At 40.5% G+C, this 24,955-nt stretch overlaps 1 protein-coding gene across 3 annotated transcripts; it reads left to right on the forward strand.

Annotated features, from left to right (window-relative positions):
• The first annotated feature begins 10,761 nt into the window (after positions 1–10,761).
• Positions 10,762–24,932, forward strand: LOC311502453 (serine/threonine-protein kinase PAK 3). Of its 3 annotated transcripts, none has more exons than XM_084564685.1 (15): positions 10,762–11,363; positions 11,486–11,586; positions 13,197–13,350; positions 13,478–13,515; positions 16,976–17,068; positions 18,347–18,502; positions 18,584–18,758; positions 19,303–19,366; positions 20,347–20,395; positions 20,476–20,588; positions 21,174–21,291; positions 21,493–21,592; positions 21,793–21,989; positions 22,131–22,268; positions 22,434–24,932. In XM_084564685.1, exons 1-15 carry the CDS (start codon positions 11,192–11,194, stop codon positions 22,521–22,523), a joined length of 1,758 nt encoding a protein of 585 aa, XP_084420811.1. In that variant the 5' UTR covers positions 10,762–11,191; the 3' UTR covers positions 22,524–24,932. The 3 variants fall into 3 exon arrangements, with proteins under 3 accessions (XP_084420811.1, XP_084420810.1, XP_084420809.1); XM_084564684.1 differs by having other exon boundaries at positions 16,976–17,038; positions 18,299–18,502; XM_084564683.1 differs by having other exon boundaries at positions 16,976–17,038.
• The last annotated feature ends 23 nt before the right edge of the window (positions 24,933–24,955 follow it).

A 24,955-nucleotide genomic window follows, 5' to 3' on the forward strand; every position in this document is an offset into this window, starting at 1 on the left:
TCTTCCTCATATGAAAGATCCAGAATCTTCTGAATCCAGAATCTGCAAATATTTCTTTTTCTGGCAAACTACTGGAAACAAGACCCTTCCTACTGCCTACAATACAGGCAACAAATTAACGCAGGTTGCCTTCAAATAGCAACCTTCTGGGATATTTGTTAAATATCTCACACATTTCGGACCATGGTCATGGTTTAAAGTATGCACAAATAAGAGTGTGGCCACTTTAAGTGACAGGTGGTGGGCCTCAAAGGTTGTTAGCTGTCTGCTTAAGCGTGACCCGTGGGCCTCTGCTCCACTCAACCTCCACCTCTTTGATCATATTTGAATCAGCCAGAGGGGTTAGGAGGATTCAGACAATGCCAATATGGCAACAGCTGGGGCCACCGCACTGAGCTGAAAAAATGCTTTTCAGGAAACCTTGATGTCACTTGGGGTTCAGTCAAAGCCTTTAAGCAGAAGATGCTGATCACAGGTTAATTCCTCATTAAATTTACATTTTAAAATACTTTCCGCTTTTACCAGAGTCTTCAAGTGTCATTTTGTGCCATAGACTACAATTATGGACAATGCGTCCCCACTTCCTTACATTTGCCAAAGTGTTGCTCCTTTCCAGGGGGTACAGGTGTCGCCATCTCGCGAGTTTGGAGCCAGAATCTGCGCAGTACGGTCTGAGAGTGGAGCCATGCGGAGCCGCGATATCAACGGCCCACTCACATTTCCGCCAAACTCACTCGCGTTTTTGTTAAATTAATACTGCACACTGCTCTGCCTCCACCAGTTACAAAGAAATATTGGATTATTCACTGTACTTTTATTTATTTATTTTTTCCAACTCAGTTTCCTACGGGACTGCTTCACAGAGTGGTTGGCATGGCAACTTGTAGTCATTATGATGTCACATCCTGTTTCTATAGCTAAAATGAGGGGGAGCTCTACTTGGCTCTACTTTGGCTTCACATTTGAGGAGCTGTTATACAGTCTATGTTTTGTACAGTGAGGCGGTTTGGCTTGGATGGGGACTTTATGGACCTAGCCTGGAGGTCTGCTCAGTTGGAAACTGATTATACCTCCGCGCAGACCTGTCAGGTCAATCAAATTGTTTGGGCTGGCTTCATGCAGTGATGGACAGAAGTCATACACCTAATCTGAGAGCCGCTGAGTTGACTTTATTTACAACAAAATGGCTGCTGTCAGAGAAGCCAGATGTTAAGATTACACCATTGCGTCTGTGTAAAAGATATTGACAGCAAAATACCTTTAAAGGATGAACAGTTAACAGCAATTATGACTTGTAGCGCTCAGTATATGACACATCATTTGTTAACTTGTTGTAAGATCCAACTGATGCAGAGGTATTTTTTTTTTCTCTGTATCGGTTGAAACACGCCCCATAATGAGATTCAAACAGCGTGTTACCAGACATACATTCTGATAAGAACTGAGTTTGGCTACACCAGGGTTTTATGGACCAACAAATGTTCTTGAAAATGAAAAATGAGGAAGCTCATTCTGTCAGGGACTGCAGATAGCTGATAAATGGGCTCCGTCAGGCAGGAAATGCACTACCAGCCACACATGTGAATTGAATCAAACCAGATCTGTGAGGAAGGAATAATCTCACACAGAAACACACTTGAAAATAAGGCAGTTAATGTTATCTCATTGCTGTTTGTTCACTTGACTTCAGTCTTTTAGTTCATTTAGTCCATTTTTACTGAAATACACCGTATGACGTAATAAACTGCTTCAATTAAATAGCACTGGTTGCTTATCCAGCGAGAGCAGCTGAGCAGCAGTTTTATCAGCGCTCACACTTCTGAATTTAATGTTGTTTACTTTTGCTGCTGCTATGACATAAATAAATGTAAAAATGCACACAGCTAATTAAATGAGCTCCAAAACACTTAGTATGTGACAGTGTTGATATAAAAATCTGCTGAAAATGACAAAACCAACACAACAGGTTTAAGAACTGAGCAAATCTGGATACACGTGGATACACGTGCATGAAAGAGCAGCTCTACAGCAGGTTTACCAGAACTAAATATTAAATGACAGAGCCAGCTCTCCAGCCTCCCTACTGAGGGAGTTTGGGGAAGGATGATGCCTGGTAAAATGAGAGCCATGGCGTAGCGTAGGCTGTGGGGATTAAATGGGTCTTGAGTGTGGACTGACCTGTTTTTTTATTCTGCTCTGTTTTGACTATGAGGAACAATATACCACGGTCTGTGAATAGAGGGTTGTTTAATAGAAACTAAGTCAACTAGGGGGATATTGTGTGGTAAAACCACGTAATCCTTTGAATGTGGACAGTAATTAGCTACTGAAGAGAAAATGAAAGCAGGTTTTTATCATCATTCCAATCTCATTAGTGTTGGGCTAATTAGCATTGGACAAGATCAATGTAGAACCGTAACAGCCAAACAAAAGGTGCATTGCAGTGATCTTATCCAGATTAAATGACTGAGAATATTGTGTAATCTTGAACAATTAAAGTAGAACTGTGTATTGTACTTATACTTCATATAGTTTTGAGGTATTTGCACTGTAGAGTATTTTCATTTTACTTCATATTTCCACTTTACTACATTTAAGAAAGAAATGCTGGATGATCTGATCCACTGCACTTGTTTGAATTGACAGCTTTAGTTGTTTTTAAGTTTATTCACAATGGATAAAATAATGAATAAAATAAAAACATTTCAGATGTTTATGCTTCAGACTTCTCTTGGTGTACAATGTGAATAAATGTTCAGATGATTCAGTATCTCAACAAAAATCAAAGACTAGAGAAAAACAGATTTGTGTATCAGAGCCTCCTTTGTTCCTTTCATCTCGTGACCCCCTCAGACTTATCTATTGTCCCCCATATACAGTATAAAACTGTATATAAAGAAGTTCAAACTAGCTCTGCATCCAGCAGCAGTAACATGCTTAAATAAGAGTCAGAGGAACCAAATGAGCACGTTTACTTTAATGTCTCAACCACATTTTGGTACTGGTACTTTTATTTAGAATCAGAATCAGAATCAGAATCAGCTTTATTGGCCAAGTATGACACATACAAGGAATTTGACTCCGGCACCTTCCTCTCTAGTACTTTAAGTAAAGGACTGGAATTCTTCTGATAGCTGACTAACAGTAGACCACTGGCTATTTATTAGAAATGTTCATTCACTGTTTCTGTGTGTAAAATGAACATTACAATGGACTGAAAATGAAGGCTTTGTCGGGATCTGTCTTGTGACATAATCTTGATGGGAAATTGTATTGTATGTGAATCAGCAGTTTTCCTGTTCTCCAGCGAACGTAATAGTTCAGTGGAAGTGGGTATTTAAAAAGCAGCCATCTCATTAATTTAGGTTTGCCTTTGATATTGGGTAATCATGCTCCAGTTGGCATATTATGAACGGGTATAAGCCTTTTATACCAGCACGATTAAAAGACGTTCATAGCTTTCCCCCAAGGCGTGTGTATTCTCTAAAAATAGACGCTGGAACAAAACATTTGAGTTTTAAATTTGGTTGTTTGTTTGTTAGAGGGAAACGTGGGATTTTACTGCTGTGAAGCAATAAACAAGAAATGATCACACTTTACGAATGGTGACAACTGAATCAATATTTACTATGTAATTACTATGTAATGAAGCTATTATCAAGCCCTCTTTCTGACATCATTAATAAGATACTGAGTTTATATTATCATTTATATATTTGTTTAAAGAAGTTGCTTCCCCCCCATGCAATGTGAAACTGTACTTAAGTGAACACAACCTCATTTATGCTTGAGATAACTTATTACATGTCAAACTGATGAGGTAGCTGTGACTTGTCTCTTTCATGAACCAAAAGATGACAGCTGTATGCAAAGCAGTTGTGGAACAGAGGCATCAAACCAAATAAACGGAGCCTCATTTATGACAGATTCATGGTTCTAGTCAACAGTTCTTTTCAAGAGTATTCCGCTGCATTGTGGATGTTTTGATAGGCTCACTTCTAAATATCCAATTTTATTATATCACAGAGCAAATAACTAAACACTGCAGAGTAAACGGAGGAAATAACGCACTATAATGTGACGATTTGTGAGCTTTAGAGGTGTTGATACTGTATGCAAATTGCGGTACCTTTGACCTGAGCCAGGCTAGCTGTTTCCCCTTGCTTTCAATGTTTTTGCTGAGCTAAGCTACTTCCTGAAAGTCGCTTCATATTTCAGTAAACTCTCTACAATGAGATAAATGAGTATGTCTCCAACAATGTCACATTGTCAGACAGTGTTCCTATTGTTGACAGTTCTGTAAAAACTTTGCATAAATTTTGACAAAAACATGCTGTTGCTTTGTACCATTTTCAGTGGTACATTAAGTACCATTGAAAGAAGTAATTCATTATTAGGGAAATGGTTCAAAATATTAGCCTGACGTAGCCACACTCAATTTTTAAGAATACAAGTCTAAACCGCCATTTGGATTTCATTGTGGAGCATGTTTCAACCGATACGTCGCTGTTACTCTGCTGTCCATCACTGCATAAAGCCCGCCCAAATGACTGGATGGGTGCAGTCGGCCACCAGGGGGAGCTGTTTTTGCTTTGGTTTCACTTTTGAGGAGCTGTACCACCATCCACCTTTATACAGTCTATGCAGCAGTGAAGCCCATGAAAAAGTGCAAAAAACTGTAGTTCATCGAGTGATTGCTTGAGGCTGTCCCCTGCGGTCCCCCACGAATGGGTGTTTAACTCATTCGTTAATTTTTTATTAATTAACGTAAAATTCTGCATCATTAGGGGCGTGGCCACTTTGAGTGACAGGTCACAGAATGGCGCTGTCATAGATCACTAGCCGCTAGCTGTGGTCTCTCTCATCACCTGAACTAATGCTAACCTCTGTACCATACCTGACTGCTTTGCTGCAGTTACTAGCGGAACATCACAGAAATGTGACCTCCCTTTTGGTAAATTAATTTTGAATATTATATATGTGAAAAAATTGGTAGCTGAAGTGTTTAACTAGCCAATTGGCCAGCTAATAAATTAGCCTTGGGTTAGCGTGATTTGTGTTTACGATTCCAAAGGGAGGCTAACAGGAGCTCGCCATTTGTTATCAAACTGGCGTGGAGAAACCAGGGGGTAACACTAAACAGGAAACCAAGGAAGAACTTTACAAAATAAAACAGGAAACTCAAAACAGGTTCACAGGAAATCTTTAAACACAGATCCATGAACTGGATTCCTGGGCGTGTTGAACAGCCAGACGTCATTCGGCCCACCACAACCTCCACCAACGCTCCACCCACATGCCCATACTTGGAATATCCGAAAGACGAGTCTCTCACAACCAATATGGCGGCCATCATGCCCAAGCTTCAATCCAGCTCTTCAGAATCCAGTGGGTGACATCCATCTTTTATATACAGAGAGTCTGTGGTCTGTAATGGCATAAAGCCCGCCCAGTGGTCTGGCAGATCTTCATCAAGCCTTAATGAGTTCCCAATGGAGAGACACCAGACCGAAATTCCCACAATGAAATTTTGTGGCTTGGGTTTTATAAGTGTAAAATACCTTTTTTATTTTGCTATACGTTTAATGAGTAATAAACTTAAGAATAAATACATACAAAACTAAATAAAAAAACCCAACAATTTCCTTTAAGATACTGTTGCATGTTTGATCACGTGAGGTTTTAACCTTGAGGCCATACATTCTTCTCATTTCTCTTTAAAGTGCAGTCCTCTTTAACAGAAGTGAACACTTCCTCCCCCAGCCCCCATTTCATGGCATCTGCACTGTGACTTTTATTCTGACCTTGAGAGGCCAGCCATGTGAGAGGAGTGTTTGTGTAGTAACATGTTGACATCTGTACAGTGCCTGCATCTGTACTTCAGGTTTTGTTTGTGTTGACATGTGTCTGTTATATGACAGTTGCCTTTTTGTGTGCGTGTTTAAGAAACACTCAGCAATAAGAGTTCTGTAGGAACATCACCAAAATAAAGAAGATAACAATGGTAAACTGTATCCCTCCTTCCTCCTTATCCTTTGAATGTCCTCTAGCCGTCCATCCCATCCAAGTAATCAGCATCCTTCAAAGAAGCACAGCTAACGCTAAAGCCAAGTCAAACAGAGAGTGCGTCCTAATCAGGGGCATGGAGAGCCGAGCTTATGGAGCCCTCCCCCCACTGCGGGACCATTACTGGGCTGCCACGGGCTCAAGATTAGAGCCTTTTCCTGTGTTAGCCATTCAAATTCGGCATTAATGTTTGAAAGAGCAGAGAAAATGCTCTTCATGGGTAGATTAATATTTTATGCATGAGAAATGTGAAAACATCTCCAGCAATATCTGAGTTGAGCTAGCATGTCCGTGGTGGTATTTAGAAAAGTGTACATTTCTATATCGCTGTCAGAGTGTCACATTGTACCAAAGAAAGCCAAACAGAATGTAATTTCCAATAAATTAACATATTGTGGATCAGTGTTAGAGCTACAGTTGCTGTTTTACATTTTGACTGTATAAAAAGTCACTCATGAATTCGTCTGAATGATCCTTTTTGTGTGTGGAATGTCATAGAAATATGTTCAGTGTGAAGCTGTAAGACAGGCTTACAGCTGATTTATAATGTTAAGAGACTTGGCTATGTGTGTTTCAGAAATAGATAGATAGATAGATAGATGCTTTATTAAATTTCACAAATAGTATCTGCTTATTTGGGGGACAGTGCACTCACTGACTGCCTGAACGCCTGCCTCCCTGTCAGTCTGCACAGTAAATAGGTCAGTGTTTTTATGTGAGTGAAGAATCAGTGATGTCTGGGCCTTGGTGAATCTGCCCTCTTTGGCTGTCTGACTGCTCAGCAGAGCTGCTGCAGTAGCCAGCAGGCAGCTGATTAGCCAAACAGCCACCCAGTTAGAGATTTGTGTTATAAAATCATTCAGGTCTTGGTTGTATTCTTCAGTGAGTGACACAGATTCTCACTGCTGCCTGATATAGAAATGATCCCAGTCAGACATTCTCCAATTATACTGCTCTCTAAAGGAAGAAGTTCTTACTGAAATGACTGTATACGGTGAGCATTCTCTTAATGCTCACCTTTGATGGTTTAGTGCTTTCTGTGTCACATGCTGCCACAAGGAGGACATGAGAATCAGTGAAGCAGTACAGTATGACTCACCAGGAAAATCCTGGAGGAAATATTCATTTTATGTTTACAGGTCTCATACCAGTTTTCAACAAGTTTATGTAAGTCTTACATGTGCTCAGAATGTGTCTTTCAAGTTTCAGCTAAATAGATTGTTCATGCTTGTTCCTGTGTCTTTGTTCTTTTCCATGTGGGCTGTTTCAGTGTCTATTGCGTTAAATGCTACTGATACTGAAACAGCTCCACTCATTCCGGACGAGGGTTGCGATTTTTATTTATCTGTGCAAGATTTTATTTTTTATATAAGTCACCTGTTCAGATTATATAAAAGCTTAAAATGATGTTCCTTGAATGACAGGTGGGTGCCATCACAGGTTGCAAGCAGTCTGTAGAGAGACTCTGCCTCTTTTAGGGCAAGTTAGCTGCCAACATGCCGAAGCTCGGTAATACCACACTAAAACAAAACCACACTTCAGGTAATCCAGGGGTGACATTTATCTTTATGTTCAGTCGGTGTTTTGAGCCAGCTGGGGGACTTGCTTAGCCCTCTGTGATGCAAGGGCATGAAAACTTGAGCAGCCCATCCTGACACGCTATCTTTGAAGGTATTTTCTTTTATTTTGTAGGTCTCCAGACACGACCATATGTTCAAAAACAATAAAAAGTGGCTTGTGCTTCATATGTCCCCTCTAAATTATTCAAACCCTCCTATCACCTCATTATTATTTGATGTTCAGCCGGTGATATTTTCCACTGTATCTGCTGACCGGATAGTGACGTGATAGATTAGATCCCCCTCCTTGTGTCATGTGTGCATGTTGGTGAATCCACTTCCGTGCATGACTGTAAAAGCTGTATGACATACTGTAGCCAGCAAGGCAGTTCGCAAGATTATGTTAATGGATTAACAGAGGCATCAGCCGCAGCTGCATTAGTCTTAGCAGGACAGCACCATTTGTGTGTGTCTCTGTAATGAAAGCTAGACAAGGTGGATGTACAGTATGTAAGGGATTATGCACCACAGTGTGTACGATCTGAATGCTATTTTATGATGTTGAATCCGTGAAGCTGTTACACCGATTGTCTTTTTCTCTATGAATTCATAACGTATTCTGTTTTGTGTAGATATGCTGTGAGTTGTCTTAATGGCAAAGATAATAAACCCTTTATTATGTGTAATCTATTAAAAATCCACAACCGGCATGTTAAATGAAACGTTTGAAGTAATTGTCGGCATGGGGAAAAATGAAAGCTCTAATATTGTTTAGATGCTCACAGTATTTCCTCACTTAGGCGCGGCAGTAGAAAATTAAGCTATATATCTGAATAATCCCCGTGATCCTTTAACTAAATTCAGGCTTGTGTCGTGTCAGGTGGCACGCAAAGCCTCCGTGAAAATCCCCCCGAGACTTCCTTGTTGCCTTCATGGCCACGTTGTCCTCCGCTGCTCCAGTATGTCAACATTGTGACATTCCTTTGCAAACAGCAGAGTTTTGCTGGGTTTTGTTTGACACAACTCCAACCTAAGCAAACCAGTTTTCTGCTGTTGTCCGGATTCTCACCTCAAAGTCGGCCAGTTTGGTAGAAACTGCCAGCGCAGTCCGCCCCAGCTCATGGAAATACACCTGAACTGTAATACTAAAGATGTACTGGTGCTTTAAAATCATAGTGTTCCTCTGTAGCTATTTAAAAATAGTGTTTGCCCTCCAGCCAAGCAGTGTCACTTTAGTTAACCCGGCTGTCACGAGTGACTCACTGTTTTCATAAATCTGTCTTGGTAAAAGCTAATTCAGTTTCTCCTGGCTACAACTGATGTAACCAATGCGTGAAGAAAAGAGGCTTATTTTATCTCCATTTCTATCATGTTATGCACTTGTTGTTGCCACTTAAGCTTTCTCAGTTTGTGTCTTGTGTCCTCTTCTTGCTATACCTCAGCTCAGATCAGAACATCTATCCGCAACGAGCTCTGCCTGTGTTGTAAGCCAGCAGTGTATGGGCTGATAGCTACCAAATAATTTCCTGCAGTCACTGTTGAATAGTTTCATCAAATTGAAAGCTTCACAATGCCGTTTTTTGCAAAGCAATGCCTTATCCCATCAATCGCAGACTTGTACCTATAGGATAATAATTTATCCCCCATCAGTAAATAATTGTATGGTTTTCAGCGCAGAGTTACAAAAACAATGAATGCACGCTGAGAGACACATGTTTCTGTCATCCTGCCCTAACATGTTAATAAGGAAATGGCACATTACTGACAAAAACGTTTCACAAGAAAACCCTTTTTTTTTTCTTTACAAATTTGATGCCTCGGAAGGGGATTCACAGAGGTCTTGTGCAATAATGCGGTTAGTGTTGACATATCTGATTAAATCATGGCTTCTTCTTATCATGTTACATCCTTCCGCTCATCTAATTCCTTTATTCAAAACCGGTTCTTTTGGAAAGTTAACAAAGACTACGGTTAGACCTATCAGATTTTGTGCGGGAGGTGGTTACGTAAAGGTCACTGTGAAGCCACATGTGCAATTTGTCAGAGGCAGTTGCACACTGTGCAAGGGCCGAGGATCCCGTCTTTGTTTGCTAATGTAGGTCTCCTCTAAGGGGGTGGCCTGGATGGCCCGCTTTCTGGGATGGCTGTGCTGCACATCACATGATGGGCTTGGCCTCAAGGCGAGGCAGTGAAGGAGTCTGAGATGCTAGTGGGATGGGTAGATGGAAGATGAGAGGATGAGGGATTGAAGCATTTACTCTTGCCAGATTCTCTTAGAGTCAATTCCTGGTTAATGTTTTCACAGCTGAACAGCAAATAGGATAGATTTTACATGGATTTTTATTGTTTTTTAGTGTCATTTCTTCTCTAAACGTGCTGTGCAAAGTATCACGTGTTTGCAGAAAATTTGTCCTTACTGATGATTTCATGAGAATTGTTCAGATTTGTTGTTGTTTCCTCATGTTATGAAGCCATGGGTGTTTTCACTTGTTCATTGTTCTGAAACTGATAGCGTATCTCCCCCACGTTGGTGGTGTGTTCAGAGCATGTCAGAACTTTGTCTCAGTTGTTCTGTATTGATTACCCTGAGAACAACCAAATCAAGTTAAATGCAACATTGTAAGATATTTCATCATATTACTATCTGAATCAGAGTAAAAAATGGTTGTGGGATTTATACACAGAACCTTAGAACTGTAACTAGGTGTCTCCTGTAAATTATTGGTCTTGTTCAGACCTTGCATTGAGCTCCAGTCTGGGCTATCTGATCTCAAGTGACCAGCTTTAGGTACATGTGTTTACACCTGGCATTAACGTGTGTCTCCAGATCTGATCTGAGTTTCATACTCAGTATGCAAATAAACACTGACATCATCTGGGGCGCAGTAGAATATTTTAACAGCTGATGTCTCTAATGGATCTCCACCACTGAGAAGGAGAACAGCGCTCTTTTATGTGTGTGTGTCATGACTTTGGCACACACGTTAAGTTATTATTTATTGATCTTCACAGCCTGAAACAGCAGAAATGATTGGTCAAGCAATGACAATGTATTCACAGCTTTGAACTTTACAAATATGAATATCTGCTGATTTCTTCTTTTTTTTTTTTTATTTTTTTTTTTTTACCGCTGTTGGGGTTTAGACTGTTCACTTTGGGCTGTAGGTAATTGTGAAGGCCAATTTCACACTATTTTCTGACATTTTATAGATTATTTTATTCCTCGCCAAATGAAACTATAATATATGTTTTCTGCTGTCAAACAGCCTGCCAAATGCTACCTCACCAAGATTGACCTCCGTTGCTTGCAGCCGACCTCAATATTGGCAAAATCATTTTACAAAATGATTTTGCCAATAGCACACTTGTATTTCTCAGTCTAGTCTCTTGATATTATTCTATTTTGTACACTCACTCAGGCTAAGAGCTAGTCAGAATGATTAAGATTTGCACTTCCAGAGTGATTTTGTAACCTTTATCGTCTTACCCCATTTGATCTATGCAAAGATTTTTTTAAACACTCTAATTTTTCTCTCTTTCTCAGGACATTGTGAGTGCTACTAAAGATGTCTGATAGTGTTGATATTGAAGAGAAACCACCAGCCCCTCCCTTGAGAATGAACAGTAGTTCCCGAGACTCTTCATCATTGAATCACGCATCCAAACCGCTTCCAATGGCTCCTGAAGAGAAAAACAAGAAAGTCCGCCTGCGCTCCATCTTCCCTGGGGGAGACAAGAGTGAGTATCCTTCATGTCACCTTCACGCTCTGCCCCACATTGGTTCACGTGGTTTACTTGTTCCTGGTTTATACAGTATTAGAAATCACCCTATAATTGGCATTTGTGTTCTTCTGCTGTAGCAAACAAGAAGAAGGAGAAGGAACGTCCTGAGATATCCCTACCCTCAGACTTTGAACACACCATTCATGTTGGCTTTGACGCTGTAACAGGAGAATTCACAGTGAGTATCTCTTTCACCTGACGATCAGGCTTAGAAAATGGGGACTGATGTGCCTCTTAAAATTCACCTCCCATCAGAAAACGCCAGACAGACATTTCTAAAATCACAGTTCCCTGAGGAAAAAGAGTCACCGAATAATTTATTTTCGTCCACATAGAGTTGGAATTACAAGTGGCAAATGACTTTCCCCTTTTCTTCCCATATCCAGTGAAACCTGGACTGGGCTTCCTTTGTCACATCTTGGTGATTTATATTTTAGCTACAGTTTCAGTTTGCAGTATATGTTCGTACACAAGCCTCAATATATGATACCATGAAACAGAATTGTCTTCATCTTTTAGTCACTTTATTTAATATGCAAATGTTTGTACATTGTCCATAGACAATAGTTGTTCTTGTTTCTAAGCTCATATAGTGCTTTTATTGCGAAAGTATTGGTTATAGAAGTATCCAGGTCTGTACTAGAATATGCAGCGGACATTAAATCAAATTTTTCCTACATATTTGAATAGCTTTTGTTACAAATGAATTACACATGAACACACCTTAATTATATTGTTCTGCACACTTTGTTTAAGGTTATTGATTATTGTTGATGCAAATAAACACATGAACAGATGTTCTGCATGGATTTAGTTTAGTCCCTTAACTGACCAGTGATAAGAGGTATGAACATAAACCTAAAATGGTGACAGTATGAGATTATGTTCTATTCAAGTCTTGGCAAAGTGGAATATTTTGAATAAAATATCTCAGCGGAAATTTCAAGTCTTCAATCAACCATATTTAAACTGAGGAACATGTATTCTGGTCTATTTGACTTCCAAATGCACAGTGCTGTGTCCTGTCCATGACATCGGTGACAAATAGCCCCTTGTTCATTTGAAAAGCTATGCGCCTGTGGCACACAGAGCCCCAATTAAAACAGTTTTAAACCAAGCATTTTGCTTTGGCTCGTATCATAGTTTTGTGGGAGAACAGACTACATTACTGTTGATTTGACCCTTGACCCTGCCTCGAGTATCATTTTTTTCTTCTGCTGCAGAACAGTAGGCTATTTATCAGCAGCACAGAGCTTTGCTTTAAGTGTGAAACTCTGCAAAAGTTTTTAAAGATGACATAAAAGAAAGCCCTTGTTGAAGGATATGCAGCGCCCGTAAAAGAGTTAACATCAGTAAAAGCACTGAAACTGGCAAAGCGTTGTCTAAAAATGTCTCTTACAAGGACAGTTTTTATTATTAAGATAGATGAGAAGATCAAATGTTTGTAACTTCATGTATTAGCTTTCCTTTAGGATGTAGTTCTTTTAACTCAAAGACAGCATTTGTACCAAAACATACAATTAGTACTACCACATTTATTTTTGTCTTTGAGCTGCAATATTAAAAGTGTTTTGGCACACAGGACATGAAGTGAAGAAGAGGATATCTTGACTTTTGCAGTGATTACTGCCTAAACACTGTACATTCAGTGTTGCAACAGAAACACAAAATAGGATTTAAGCACAATAAACAACCTCAAGACGGAACGTGATTATTACATCTTAAATAATTAAAAATGTCATTTTTCTTAAAAATGTCTCAAAATGTGACCTCTGTGTGTTTGTGCAGGGTATCCCAGAGCAGTGGGCGCGGCTGCTACAGACCTCGAACATCACCAAGCTAGAGCAGAAGAAGAACCCACAGGCCGTGTTGGACGTCTTAAAGTTCTACGACTCCAAAGAGACCGTAAACAACCAGAAATATATGAGCTTCACCTCGGGAGGTAGGCAGTAATAGAATAAAATACCACCCCACCGATATAAAAGCCCAAACATTTAATACTTCATCTATTCTTATGTTTAATACATGAGATTTCCAGCCTCTATAAGGATGTTTTCTTTCTGTTTCAGACAAGTCAGCACATGGGTACATAGCAGCAAACACTCTGGTGAGTTCTTTCTTTCATATCTAAATTACTTTGGGCTGTATAATACAGCTATTATACAGCTACTAAACACTATAAAATCGTGATTTGACTAAATATATGTCAGTCGGAGACTTCTCTGGAATCCGGTTGCTATTTTCACATACCTGGACTGTCTCGTTATTATACTACATTACAAAGCAACCTAATCTTTGGTCCTTAGCCAGAGCTACTGTCTCTGTAGTATTATATTGCTTTAAAAAAATCTCTCAGTAATGTATAGAGGAAAATATATTTCTTCACAGTTTTTATGAGGGTGAAATAACTTAACAGGTAAGTTGCAATAAAATATGGCTTTATATCTTGGTATTTAACCTCAGAGAAATCATGCCTCTCAGTAAATCTTCCTCACTTTACTGACTCTTTCATGAAATTTCTGGACTGTGATTAGATACCTTTTCAAGCGCGTTCTTTCCGCCCTCTCTACTGAGCATTATTCCCTGAAATCAAACATTCGTGCAGCTCCTGCACAGAAACTGTCACTGCTGTGGTAGCTACTGCTGCTCATTGTTTGTTTTTCCGATCTACTTAACCAGATTTTGAAACACCCATAGACAGGCTTCATTGGAGGCTCGACTACATGTAGAAGGACTCCTGCTGTGCTGACCTCATTCCTGGCTTTGGCCAGAGTAATCTATGCTTTGAATGCCTTGGCCTGTACACGCTGGGTGAAGAGTCTGTTCAGTGGAGTACTCTGCCCCAGGCAAACTACACTGGGATGTCTTAATGCAGGACTATTGCTAAAACGAGCTCTTTGCCATTGAAAGACAAAAGAGTGGGGCAGGCAGTTTAAAATGCTGTGTGAACCCAGTGAAGGTATTCTGGAGTATTTAAGTGGGAGTGTTACATTGCAGAGCATGCAATGGTGACTCAGCTACTGGCTACAGTGCCGCAGATTTTACCTTAAGTTTGGACTGCGTTGGCCTTTTGGCAGACTGAACTGCAGGAAATGTGCCAAAAACTGGTCTAAATAAGCATCTGTCTCTTCTGAGAGAACAGGGAGTCATCATGTTAGAGTACGTTGAACGGCAGCTCTACTAAATTGCAATGCAGGTAAATATTTGAAAGCTGATGTGTTGTTAACTGTAAGCAACTCACTTTCACCTCCATACTTCTCACCTGCTGCAGTCCATGTCTGCCCTGCAGTTATCTTGTCTTCTCAAGGATTAACAAACAGAACCATTTGAAGTCATTTTTCTATGTTGCTTTACTTTTGGAAAATAAATTCCATATTGTGAAACATGTCAGATTTTCATTTGACCTCTCTGACCATGCATTTGAGTCAGTTGTTCACATAACAGACAGCTCACCTTGGCATAAGCTTACATATTGGCATTCTACTGACAATCCACCTGAAATTGGCCATTGAGTTTCAGATTTTAGGAAGTGGGTAAGAAATGTACTTTCTGACTCTCTTTCTTGATAACTACTTTAATAATAAAACACTTGTCGTCAGGGCCCACAACTAGACAATACATTTCATTGCAGAGATTTTTTTTTTCTTTTGGCAGCTGACAAACACTTAGGTTTGCTGTTATCATAAATTAAAATGAAATGCTGGCACTGCTTATGGTTGGTTTTGTGACCTTTTTGTTGGTGCTGAGTGATTGATAACTTGGTTTCGTTCTTTTCCGTCCTGACATGAGAGGATTTTCCCCTGTTAGGCCCTCAGTTCATATTAGTTTCCAAGAAGTCCTGGATAATTCATTTTACCATGTAGCCTGAGTCTCAGACCACACATCTGTCAGCCAGCGCAGACATCTTTTCATATTTATCTTTTCAACTACATTCACTGAATTAGCAGTATAAGACTGTGTGATTTACAATACACCTGTATGTTGATGAGATTACTGTTCAGTTCCACATAAACTCCTGAATGCAGCATGATCGGTGCATGGATCTTTTATAGTACTGACCATTTCTGGAAATGGATTTTAAGAGAAATTAAAATCTCATGAACATGAGAACTAAAAAGCAGAGGGGCAGCCAAATAATGATAGACTTAATAATGTTATCAAGTCACTAATGATTTTCCTGTGTTCCAGCAGCACACTAGGATTTGTCAGATCAAATCAGATGTAAAATGCAGATGCCTCAGACATTTTTAGTGCCAAGAATTAGTTCTGTCAACATTTTTCGGTGCAGTTTAATCCCCACATTTACAAAGGTAAAGTCTACAAAAGTTCACATTGTCGTAATGTTTAATCACAACATGGCCACGACTAGGATTATAGAATATGACTGGAACAGAGTATGATGCAATAGCAATTAGAGCAGCCATTTAAACGAGAAAGGAGTTATTATCAACCTGTCTGATTAACAATTATTCTCAGCTATTCAACCCTCCATGTCTGACCATGCAATCTCGTTATATGATACTTGTATAATATAATGACAAATAAAGGCTCTTTATCTTTATCTTTATCTCTTTAAACATTGTAAACAGCACAAACTGCTAACTTTCCTCATGGAATTGTACAGTGATAAATAACATATCACTTTAGCTTGGTGTGAATACTGCAACTTTAGTTTCAATAACAATGCCTTCCGCTGCCAGCTACTGCAAGGCATTAGTTAAACATAATGATCTCAGGTTTCTAGCAAAATGTGTGCCTAAGTGATTTGTATCTATCTATGCCAGATACATGTTTATCTAGTTTCTCCTGTTGCTGTCTTCTCTCTTTCTTCTGTCTGTACCCGGCTGGCCTTAGGCAGATGGGTCCCTCCATATGAGCTGGGTTCTGTTCAAGGTTTCTTCCTGTTAAAAAGGAGTTTTTCCTTACCACTATTACCTTTGTCCTTGCTCTGGCCTTCAGGGTGGGTTTTGTAAAGTGTCTTGATACAATTTGTATTGTTATTGACACTACATAAATAAAACCGACTTGAATTGAATTGAAAAGTTCTCTACAAAGAACACAATGAAGACAGAAGAAAGGAGCTCTAATCCTAATATTAACACATCAGTCTGTTCGTGTCCATACTGGAGTATGCAGTCTACTATGACAACACTGACATAAGAATTGGAATGTGATTTCTTTGTTTTAGACTCATTTTTTAAATTCTCATTATGAAATTATAAATCAGGTACAGATATAACATTCAGCGTGCATAGACCAAAATAAAATCTATTGTCCATATTGCAGATTCCAAATAAGAAACAAGAATCAAGAAATACAAGAAATCTAAAGAGAAGTGGAGAGGAGAATGTTGTTGTAGGCTTGTGCCTAGGATAATCCTCAGGTGGCATGATTTGACTCTCATGTCGCCTCCTCCTGCTGTGTGTTCAGGGATCATTTATGGACTTACTGTCCATCCCTCAGTAGCGTACCCCTGCCCTCCCCCTCTCCCCTGAAGTGCACTTAGTCTTACACACTGTGTGGGTTTGTTTTGAGTAAATCCTCCCATTTTCAACCTTCACATTCAGAACCGACTGCTGTCATCTGGGCCTCCTGTCAGCCTTAGAACCTGCAGCGCATTATTTGACAAGGTAACTCCTCCACATTACTTTCCGTATGATGTATCTCTGCATTGGCCTTGAAGCTAAAATCCACCATTGGCTCTCCTAATATTGATTATGCCATCTGGCTAATGCTAAATGCATAGAACTACTTGATTTTAGAGGCATCATCACTCTCTGTATTGAAATTCCATGGGGAGATTATTAGATCTGTTCGTTTTTGATGTTGTAGATGTATTTATTATCTACCACACGAGCTGAAATGGCAGGGCAGTGGCACATGCCACAGAGGGTTGTGATGACTGTTAAACAACTGCATGTATGAGCTCACATTCCTAACAATTTGATCCACATTGCCAAAAATGTGCCTGTAACTTCATCATCATTGTAGACATTACCGCATGGCTCTGTGAAAAACACATGCTGTCTAACTGCTTACAGTTAGTCAGGCCCTCATTTCTGTCTGCAGTCTTGGCCGGGCCCTCCTCGGAGCAGGTCAGAGGCCCACTATGTCTGAATGAAGGGCTGGGACTTTCCCTCAGCCAGACACTTTCCCTTTAATCACTGAAACTAAGCTGCACTGCTTCATTTATGCATGACGAGACTGGAAATGGATGTTTCCATTCCATAAGAGGAAGATGATCCAATGCAAGTAGCGTTTTTGGATGGGGTAAAAAAAAAAAAAGTGACTGAGCATAAGGCATGATAAATATGCCTGTGGCTTATTAACACACTTGTTAAAAGGTATCTTCCATATCATCAGAATGTCTGCAATTCATCACCATAGCGCATACTGTAGTGTTGCAGTATGTTATCTCCTACAGCACAGTTAAATGCAGAACAGATCATTTTCATCATTGGTTCATGGCACACCTAACCAGACCCTGCAGCACAAATCCCTTCAGATAAACGGCCTTGAATGCTACCTCACTCTCCTTAGCTTCACTTGACTCATAAGTCTTTCCTTTGCTATTAACAGATTTTTTTCCTGACGAATAACACTATTTGTTGTCGTTTTTTCTGGCACAGTATCACAAAGAGTTTTATTTATATGTCAATCACAAGCTGTAATTTTACTTTCAGTTGTGTATGTTTGTAGTATGATGTGTTTTTAGGAAGTAATCTGAGTCAAAAACCTTGTGAACCTCAACTTGCCAAAACTCAAACTGCACATGGCTGGTTTGGGGTTTGCAGGCTGTTTACAACTGGTGATGACAACTCAAAACAGATAAAGTGACGTTTGTGTTTTATTTGTGGAAGAATCAGAGGAAAAATCTTTTCATTCAGTGCTCCAACGTGTCACATGTATACCGACTCACTTGCATCTCCACCCTCCAGGGTGCCAAAACGTCAACGACAGAACCCCCAATTGCTCCGCCTGTGTCAGAGGAGGAGGATGAGGAGGAAGAGGAGGAAGAAGAGGAGGAGGAAGAGGAGGAGGACGACGACGAAGTGCCCCCCGTCATTGCCCCCCGACCCGAGCACACCAAATCTGTGAGTCTGAGTGGCACTGTTTGTCCAGTCAATCAAAAGGAAAGCCTTTCGCATTCCTTTGACGCTTTTCTCCTCTCGCAGATCTACACTCGCTCTGTCGTGGATCCACCAAAGCCTCCCACCACTTTGAAAGAGGTGCTGACTCCGCCAGAGTCTCAGGTCCAGCCGGAGAACACGTCCAACACAATGTATCGAAACACTGACCGACAGAGGAAGAAGTCCAAAATGACAGATGAGGAGATCTTGGAGAGACTCAGTATGTGACTTCAGAGTTACATGTCTTTTCACACTTATACTGCTGATTTAATTAAATCCTGCTCCACATTTCCATTAAAAATTTGGTGGAGGAATTTTATGAACTTTCTGTTCGCCTAAAACTATTCAAATTAAAGATTGTTGAATCTGATAATTATCATCATGCAAAAAAAATAAAATAATAGACTGAGGTTAATTAAAACAACACTAAGCACATGATCTCTATCTCCACAGCTCATGTCCTGATGAATAAGTTAATTAGAGTTTGTGTGTACAGCCCAAATTATTCAGTGTAGAATTTCAGTTTGTTTTCCATTGGCTGTTTTCCATATATTTCATCTACTCAAACAATTCTGTGTGTTTAGATGGATTTCATGGATTGTGGCCTTCTTGCTCTGCAATCGAACTTCACCTCAATTTACAAGAATTCACTGTGAAGAAGATACATGTGCTCAGAGCAGCTGTCTGAAATAGACAGACAGTGATGTTTTCTGTCTGTGAGGTTGTGTGCGTCTATTATACTGTCTGTTTTCTCTCTGACTCAGGGAGCATTGTGAGTGTGGGGGATCCCAAGAAGAAGTACACACGCTTCGAGAAAATAGGACAAGGGTAAGTCTCAGTTATTGAAACGGAGCAATTTCAGGAGCAGTTAGGCTCTGCGGGAGATATGGAGCTGTAGTGACCACTTTGGGGAGGCAGAGTTAGAGGGAGGTTGAATGACTGGGAGAAAAATAAGTCTACAGGAAATGAGAAGCGTGTCCTGAAAAGGCCAAGAGGCAGATTAGCTCAGCTCTCATCTCTCTCTCTCGCTCTCTCTCTCGCTTTCTCTCTCTCTCTTTCTTTTTTTTTAAGGCTGTAGCTTTTCTGTCACTCTCCTTCCACAACACATGTGAATAGATAAAAACAGTGTGGTCATTCTGTGCTCTGACACACTCACGATTTCCATATTCGATCAGGAAGCTTCCCTTTTAAACAGTAGATAACAGTCTGTTTGCTCCCTGCTCTGTTATCTTTAACTTATTAGTACCAGGAACTGGGCTGCATTATTCATAGCTTTTGACAGCACACAGGTGTAGCTGGCAGAAAGAGAAAGAAGAAAAGCCGAAAAATCAGTAGAAGCTGTTCTTTTTGTATCGTGAATTATACTTCCAGGCTAGCTGCATACCATTCCTTTGACTACTGTAAAACCATTGCTGAAATGTTTGTGTTCATCGCAGCTGAGGTAATTTAAATTAGGACGTTTCATAAAATACATTTTAGTGAGTGATGTTTGTTAAATCAAATTGTCTCCTTTTATCCCAGCAGTTTCATTTCTCCTTTTAATTTACAATCAGCCATGTATGTTGTCTGAATGATAGGAATGGAAATAGATTGTACTATGGCTTTAAAACTCTGTTCTTTAAACAGCCAACCTTGTCTGTTGTTGCAGTACAAGATGAACCTAATTTTCTTAAAGCAAATTCCATAAGTCAAAACATTTCGCAAAAGAACTGGAATTTATGTTGATGATTGTCAGTGCATATGAGTTGAATACTGTAAAATACTTAAAAACAGTTTTATTGACGTGATTTGTTGCTGTGTTTTATCAGAGCGTCCGGCACTGTGTACACCGCTATCGACATAGCAACTGGCCAAGAGGTAAGTGACATGGTACCTCTGCTTTTGTAACATTCATGTTTTGTATACTATTTCTACAAATATCTTATCTGTATTCCCAGGTGGCCATTAAACAGATGAACCTGCAACAGCAGCCCAAGAAAGAGCTGATCATCAATGAGATTTTGGTGATGAGGGAAAACAAAAACTCCAATATAGTGAACTACCTTGACAGGTCAGTTTTCACACAGTTGCATAAACATTTATTTTTCTTAAGACAATAGTAGATTTTGGATCCCTTCAAAATAGGAGTTTAAGAATTTGACAGGTTTATTGTGGTTTACGTGAAATTATTTCTCATAATTTTGTTTTTTCAATATGGTCCTAACACATAAACTCACACAGCAGTCAGAATATATCCCAACAAGGTCAATGCATGCTGTCACCATGCTGACAGGAGGGTGCAGGACTGTGCAACAATTTGTGCTCAGTATGGTTGTTAATGTGATGACATTGAGGGATCATCTCAACCTCCTGTTCCCATCCTTCTTCTTCTACTGCTCCTTCTTCTTCTTCCTTTTCCATTTTAATGGGTCTGATTTCATCTGAAGGTGCATTACCGCCACCTACTGTTAAAAAAATAAACACAAATAAGAATTTAACAGCATTCATCCTGTTGATATGATTCGGCAGTTTCTGTACACTTGTTAGCTGAAGTACTGAGACTATTCATTTTACAAAGCAACACCTGAGACATAATCCCCAACTGAATGAATTGCATTTCTCACTTACTTTTCTTTCTCTCCCTTGCTTTTATTAGTTACTTGGTAGGAGATGAGCTCTGGGTGGTGATGGAGTACTTGGCCGGAGGGTCACTGACAGATGTAGTGACTGAGACGTGCATGGACGAGGGCCAGATTGCTGCAGTCTGCAGAGAGGTGAGAAGCCAACTTTAGACATCAGCAATGCCACCCTCTACATCTGTAGTTGTGATTAGCTGACTCTTACATTCAGGCGGGGACATGCAAACACATTTAAACATTTCACCCAGCCAAGAGAAGAGGACCAAATTTGTGTTTAGTTCAAGCTGTCAATTATAGTATTCACATTTTTACGTTTTTTTTTCTCTCGCTTTACAGTGTCTTCAAGCTTTGGACTTCCTGCACTCCAACCAAGTGATCCATAGAGATATAAAAAGTGACAACATCCTCTTGGGCATGGACGGATCTGTCAAACTCAGTACGTTTTTTCCCAATAACATGTGCCTTTGGCTTTACTTTGGTAGTATCAAAAAACTCCACAAAAGTAGTTTAGCTTTGGGTTAAGAGACATGGTTTGGTGTCAAAGGAAAGACCACTTGAATGAAATATAGATAAATCCAGTAAAACAAAATGCATAATTAAATGTTTAAAAACCACCGTATCGCTCTCTCCCCGCAGCCGACTTCGGCTTCTGTGCCCAGATCACTCCAGAGCAGAACAAGCGCAGCACGATGGTTGGAACGCCCTACTGGATGGCACCAGAGGTGGTGACCCGGAAGGCTTACGGCCCAAAAGTGGACATCTGGTCTCTGGGAATCATGGCGATAGAGATGGTAGAGGGAGAACCGCCTTACCTGAACGAGAATCCACTCAGGGTGAGACACAAAATGCAGCAACAACATAGGACACAGTACATTAGCTTCTTAGTGGACATAAAGTATACATGGGGATAAATTATTCAGATTTTTTTTTATCTAGAGTACTCTCATTTTTGGACCATGCTTATCTTTATCCAGGCGCTGTATCTGATAGCAACCAACGGGACTCCTGAGCTGCAGAACCCAGAGAGGCTGTCATCTGTGTTCAGAGACTTCCTCAACCGCTGTCTGGAGATGGATGTGGACCGCAGAGGCTCTGCCAAGGAGCTGCTTCAGGTAAACCAGAGATGCAATACATTTGTATGAATATATAGTGGGCCATATTTAATGCCTTATGTGCCTACATGTACAAATACTTGATGTGACTATGTGAGTGATGTGGCATCAATCAGACGGAATCCAGACTCCTATAAACCCTCTTTTTATCCTTTCTCTCTGCAGCATTCGTTCCTCAAGCTGGCGAAGCCTCTTTCCAGCCTGACGCCTCTGATTGTAGCTGCGAAGGAAGCCATAAAGAACAGCAGTCGCTAGGGTGTGCTCTCTGTCCACACCCAAGGCTGGAGCCCTGTCTGCGATGTGTTGCGCTCATGGCGGCAGGGGCTTAGGGGTGTGGGTGGCGGGTGACGTGACAGTGACAGCACAGGGAGGGGTTTGTGTGACTTACCATGTCCGCACAAGGACAAAAGACCCCCGGGCCTCATATGTAGGACGGACTCCTGGCCTTGCAGCCTCTTGGCCCATGCTGCTGAAAAGACCTTGTCTCCTCGTTTACTTCTCCAGCACTCTGTACATGTAGAGCAGTCCATCACTAGTATGTGTGTGTGAGGGTGTATGTGTGTGTGTGTGTGTGTGTGTGTGTGTGAATGTGTGTGTGCACATGTCCTTGTGTCATGTATCTCGGTTGGGAGGCAGTCACCCTCCTGCAACCCAAAAGAATAATAATAATTGAAAGGAAAGTGTGCTCATTTTCAAGAAGAATCTAAAGAAGAGGAGACAAAACTGAAGAGCCTGTGATTCCTTCCTCTAGTCCCTTCATGGATCAGGCCACCCCTGCACCTGCAGTGACTGGGCTGATGTGAGAGAGTGACTCTGGACCCAACCTTTGCCTGCATGACTATGGCTGTGTGGAGACATTGCAACGCTTCTGCAGATTGTCACACCTCAAGGTGGCATATTTTTGTGTACATGCTTGTGTCAATGTGAGTAGGGGGTGCAGCTACAGGGGAAAAAGTCAGGAATCTTATATAACCCATGCCAGCTTTGAACATCCTTCAACAATCCACTTCATACCTGTGAACTAATTCTCCTATTTAAACTGAGCACATGACGGTTACCTGCAGTTAATGCATGGGTTTTCTCTGTGAAACTTAATACATAGCATCAAAACATGACTTCTGATTTCTGTGTTTCCTATTTAGTCACTGTCTGTTTGTACATGATGTGACACACGTGTAAATCCATTCCTGAATACTGAATACATACATGGCAGAAGTGATTAGAATGACAATAATACTAAAAGCTTTTTCTTTTTAATCTAAAGTAAGTTGGAAGTCCAGTGCCCCGAACATCTATGTGTTTTAAGCCTTAAAAATAATACAGAAGAAAATAACCTGCTTCTCTTTGGTAGACTAATAATTACGAAAACTTAAAATACAAGTCCATTAAATAATGGTCATTCAAAATGTAAAAACTGCATAACATGGAGGAATTATATGCCTTTCACTATACATGTGGATTGAACTGAAGGCCAACAAAGATCCGGCCTACCTGTTCAGTTCAGTGCTACAACAATATGCCAGGACATGCCCCTCCCCTTCTTCCCCCTTTAAACTGCTGCTCATTCAAGCTTTTTTCTTAATTGTGTCTTATATTATTTTTATTTATTTATTTTTTTCAATTTTTTAATGTTTTCGTAATATGCCCTTTACATTTTGTAGCGAGCTTTTGGACGATTAGAGAGAGGGAATGTTATCCAGTGAGTGAAGTGGAAACCACCACTTTATGATTGTACCTTGCCCCGTATAAGCACGAAAGCAGAAACTGCATAGAGGCTCACATTGTTCTCTAACATTCCTTCCATACCTGGTTAGAGTTAAAACTGTACACAAGTTGTCTTTTAGTATCGGTATCTTGTAGCTCAGTCAGGCCTTTCCCGTGTAGCATTACCCTGTGTGTGAGTGAGTGTGATTGTGTTTGTTAGGGGGGGCTACCTCAGTCTGCACTAGAAGACGCCTCACTCGTGTTGTCCACCTTGACTCCGAGGTGCTGGGTAGCTGCTTAGTCATATCGTACCTCCATTGTACAACAAATGTACAGAAGATGAAGGAGTGGCATTAGACAGGAGGATGCAACAGAACTCATGCATGTAAAACCAACTATACTCTGTATCTCATCTTCAAATAGGTTAAGATTGTTAGGATATGTATGTATGTATGTAAATATGATGGGAAACCCCTCTTTTTTCAGAACTATGTAACTTAAAATGACAATATTCAGGTTGCTCTATGGTATGTATCAATAAATGTTTTGCACCCTGAAAACGAAAAAAGAGAAAAACAAACACACACACGCTGTCTCCACGCTCCTGGATCCACCTCTCCTGTTTGGGCTTTATCGGACACTCCTTCATCTGGACAGAGAACCCATGAATGCAGCACTCTGTGTGCAGGCCCACACAGTCTTTCCTGAGTACCACTGCTGGGTGTTAGTATGTGTGTGTGCGGTATAGGTGTGGGTGGCCTGTCAGGAAACTGTGCCGGCCCTGAGACATTTGGCCTCCGACCCCCATGTACAGGTCTGGACTATATGAGCACAAAGGTGAATTTTGGGAGGAGAGACACTGCTGACGTGCCCCTTTTCTGTGGTTGCTCCTGTACATTCCTATCTTCTGAATGTGTAAACCTGTACACGTGGTGTGAAAATTCCTCTATTAATGTGTATCAAGAGAATGGAACAAAGACAAA

The sequence above is a fragment of the Chelon labrosus genome, assembly GCF_963514085.1.
Source record: "Chelon labrosus genome assembly, chromosome: 17".
Classification (NCBI taxonomy): domain Eukaryota; kingdom Metazoa; phylum Chordata; class Actinopteri; order Mugiliformes; family Mugilidae; genus Chelon; species Chelon labrosus.

What these genes read in the sequence shown, in the direction of transcription:
- LOC311502453 (XM_084564684.1), top strand. Translation starts at nt 11,192, where the DNA reads ATGTCTGATAGTGTTGATATTGAAGAGAAACCACCAGCCCCTCCCTTG. An exon ending in GCAGCGCATTATTTGACAAG is followed by an intron (nt 17,039 to 18,298) that starts GTAACTCCTCCA and finishes TTCATTCAGTGC; the next exon opens with TCCAACGTGTCACATGTATA. An exon ending in CTGCCAAGGAGCTGCTTCAG is followed by an intron (nt 22,269 to 22,433) that starts GTAAACCAGAGA and finishes TTCTCTCTGCAG; the next exon opens with CATTCGTTCCTCAAGCTGGC.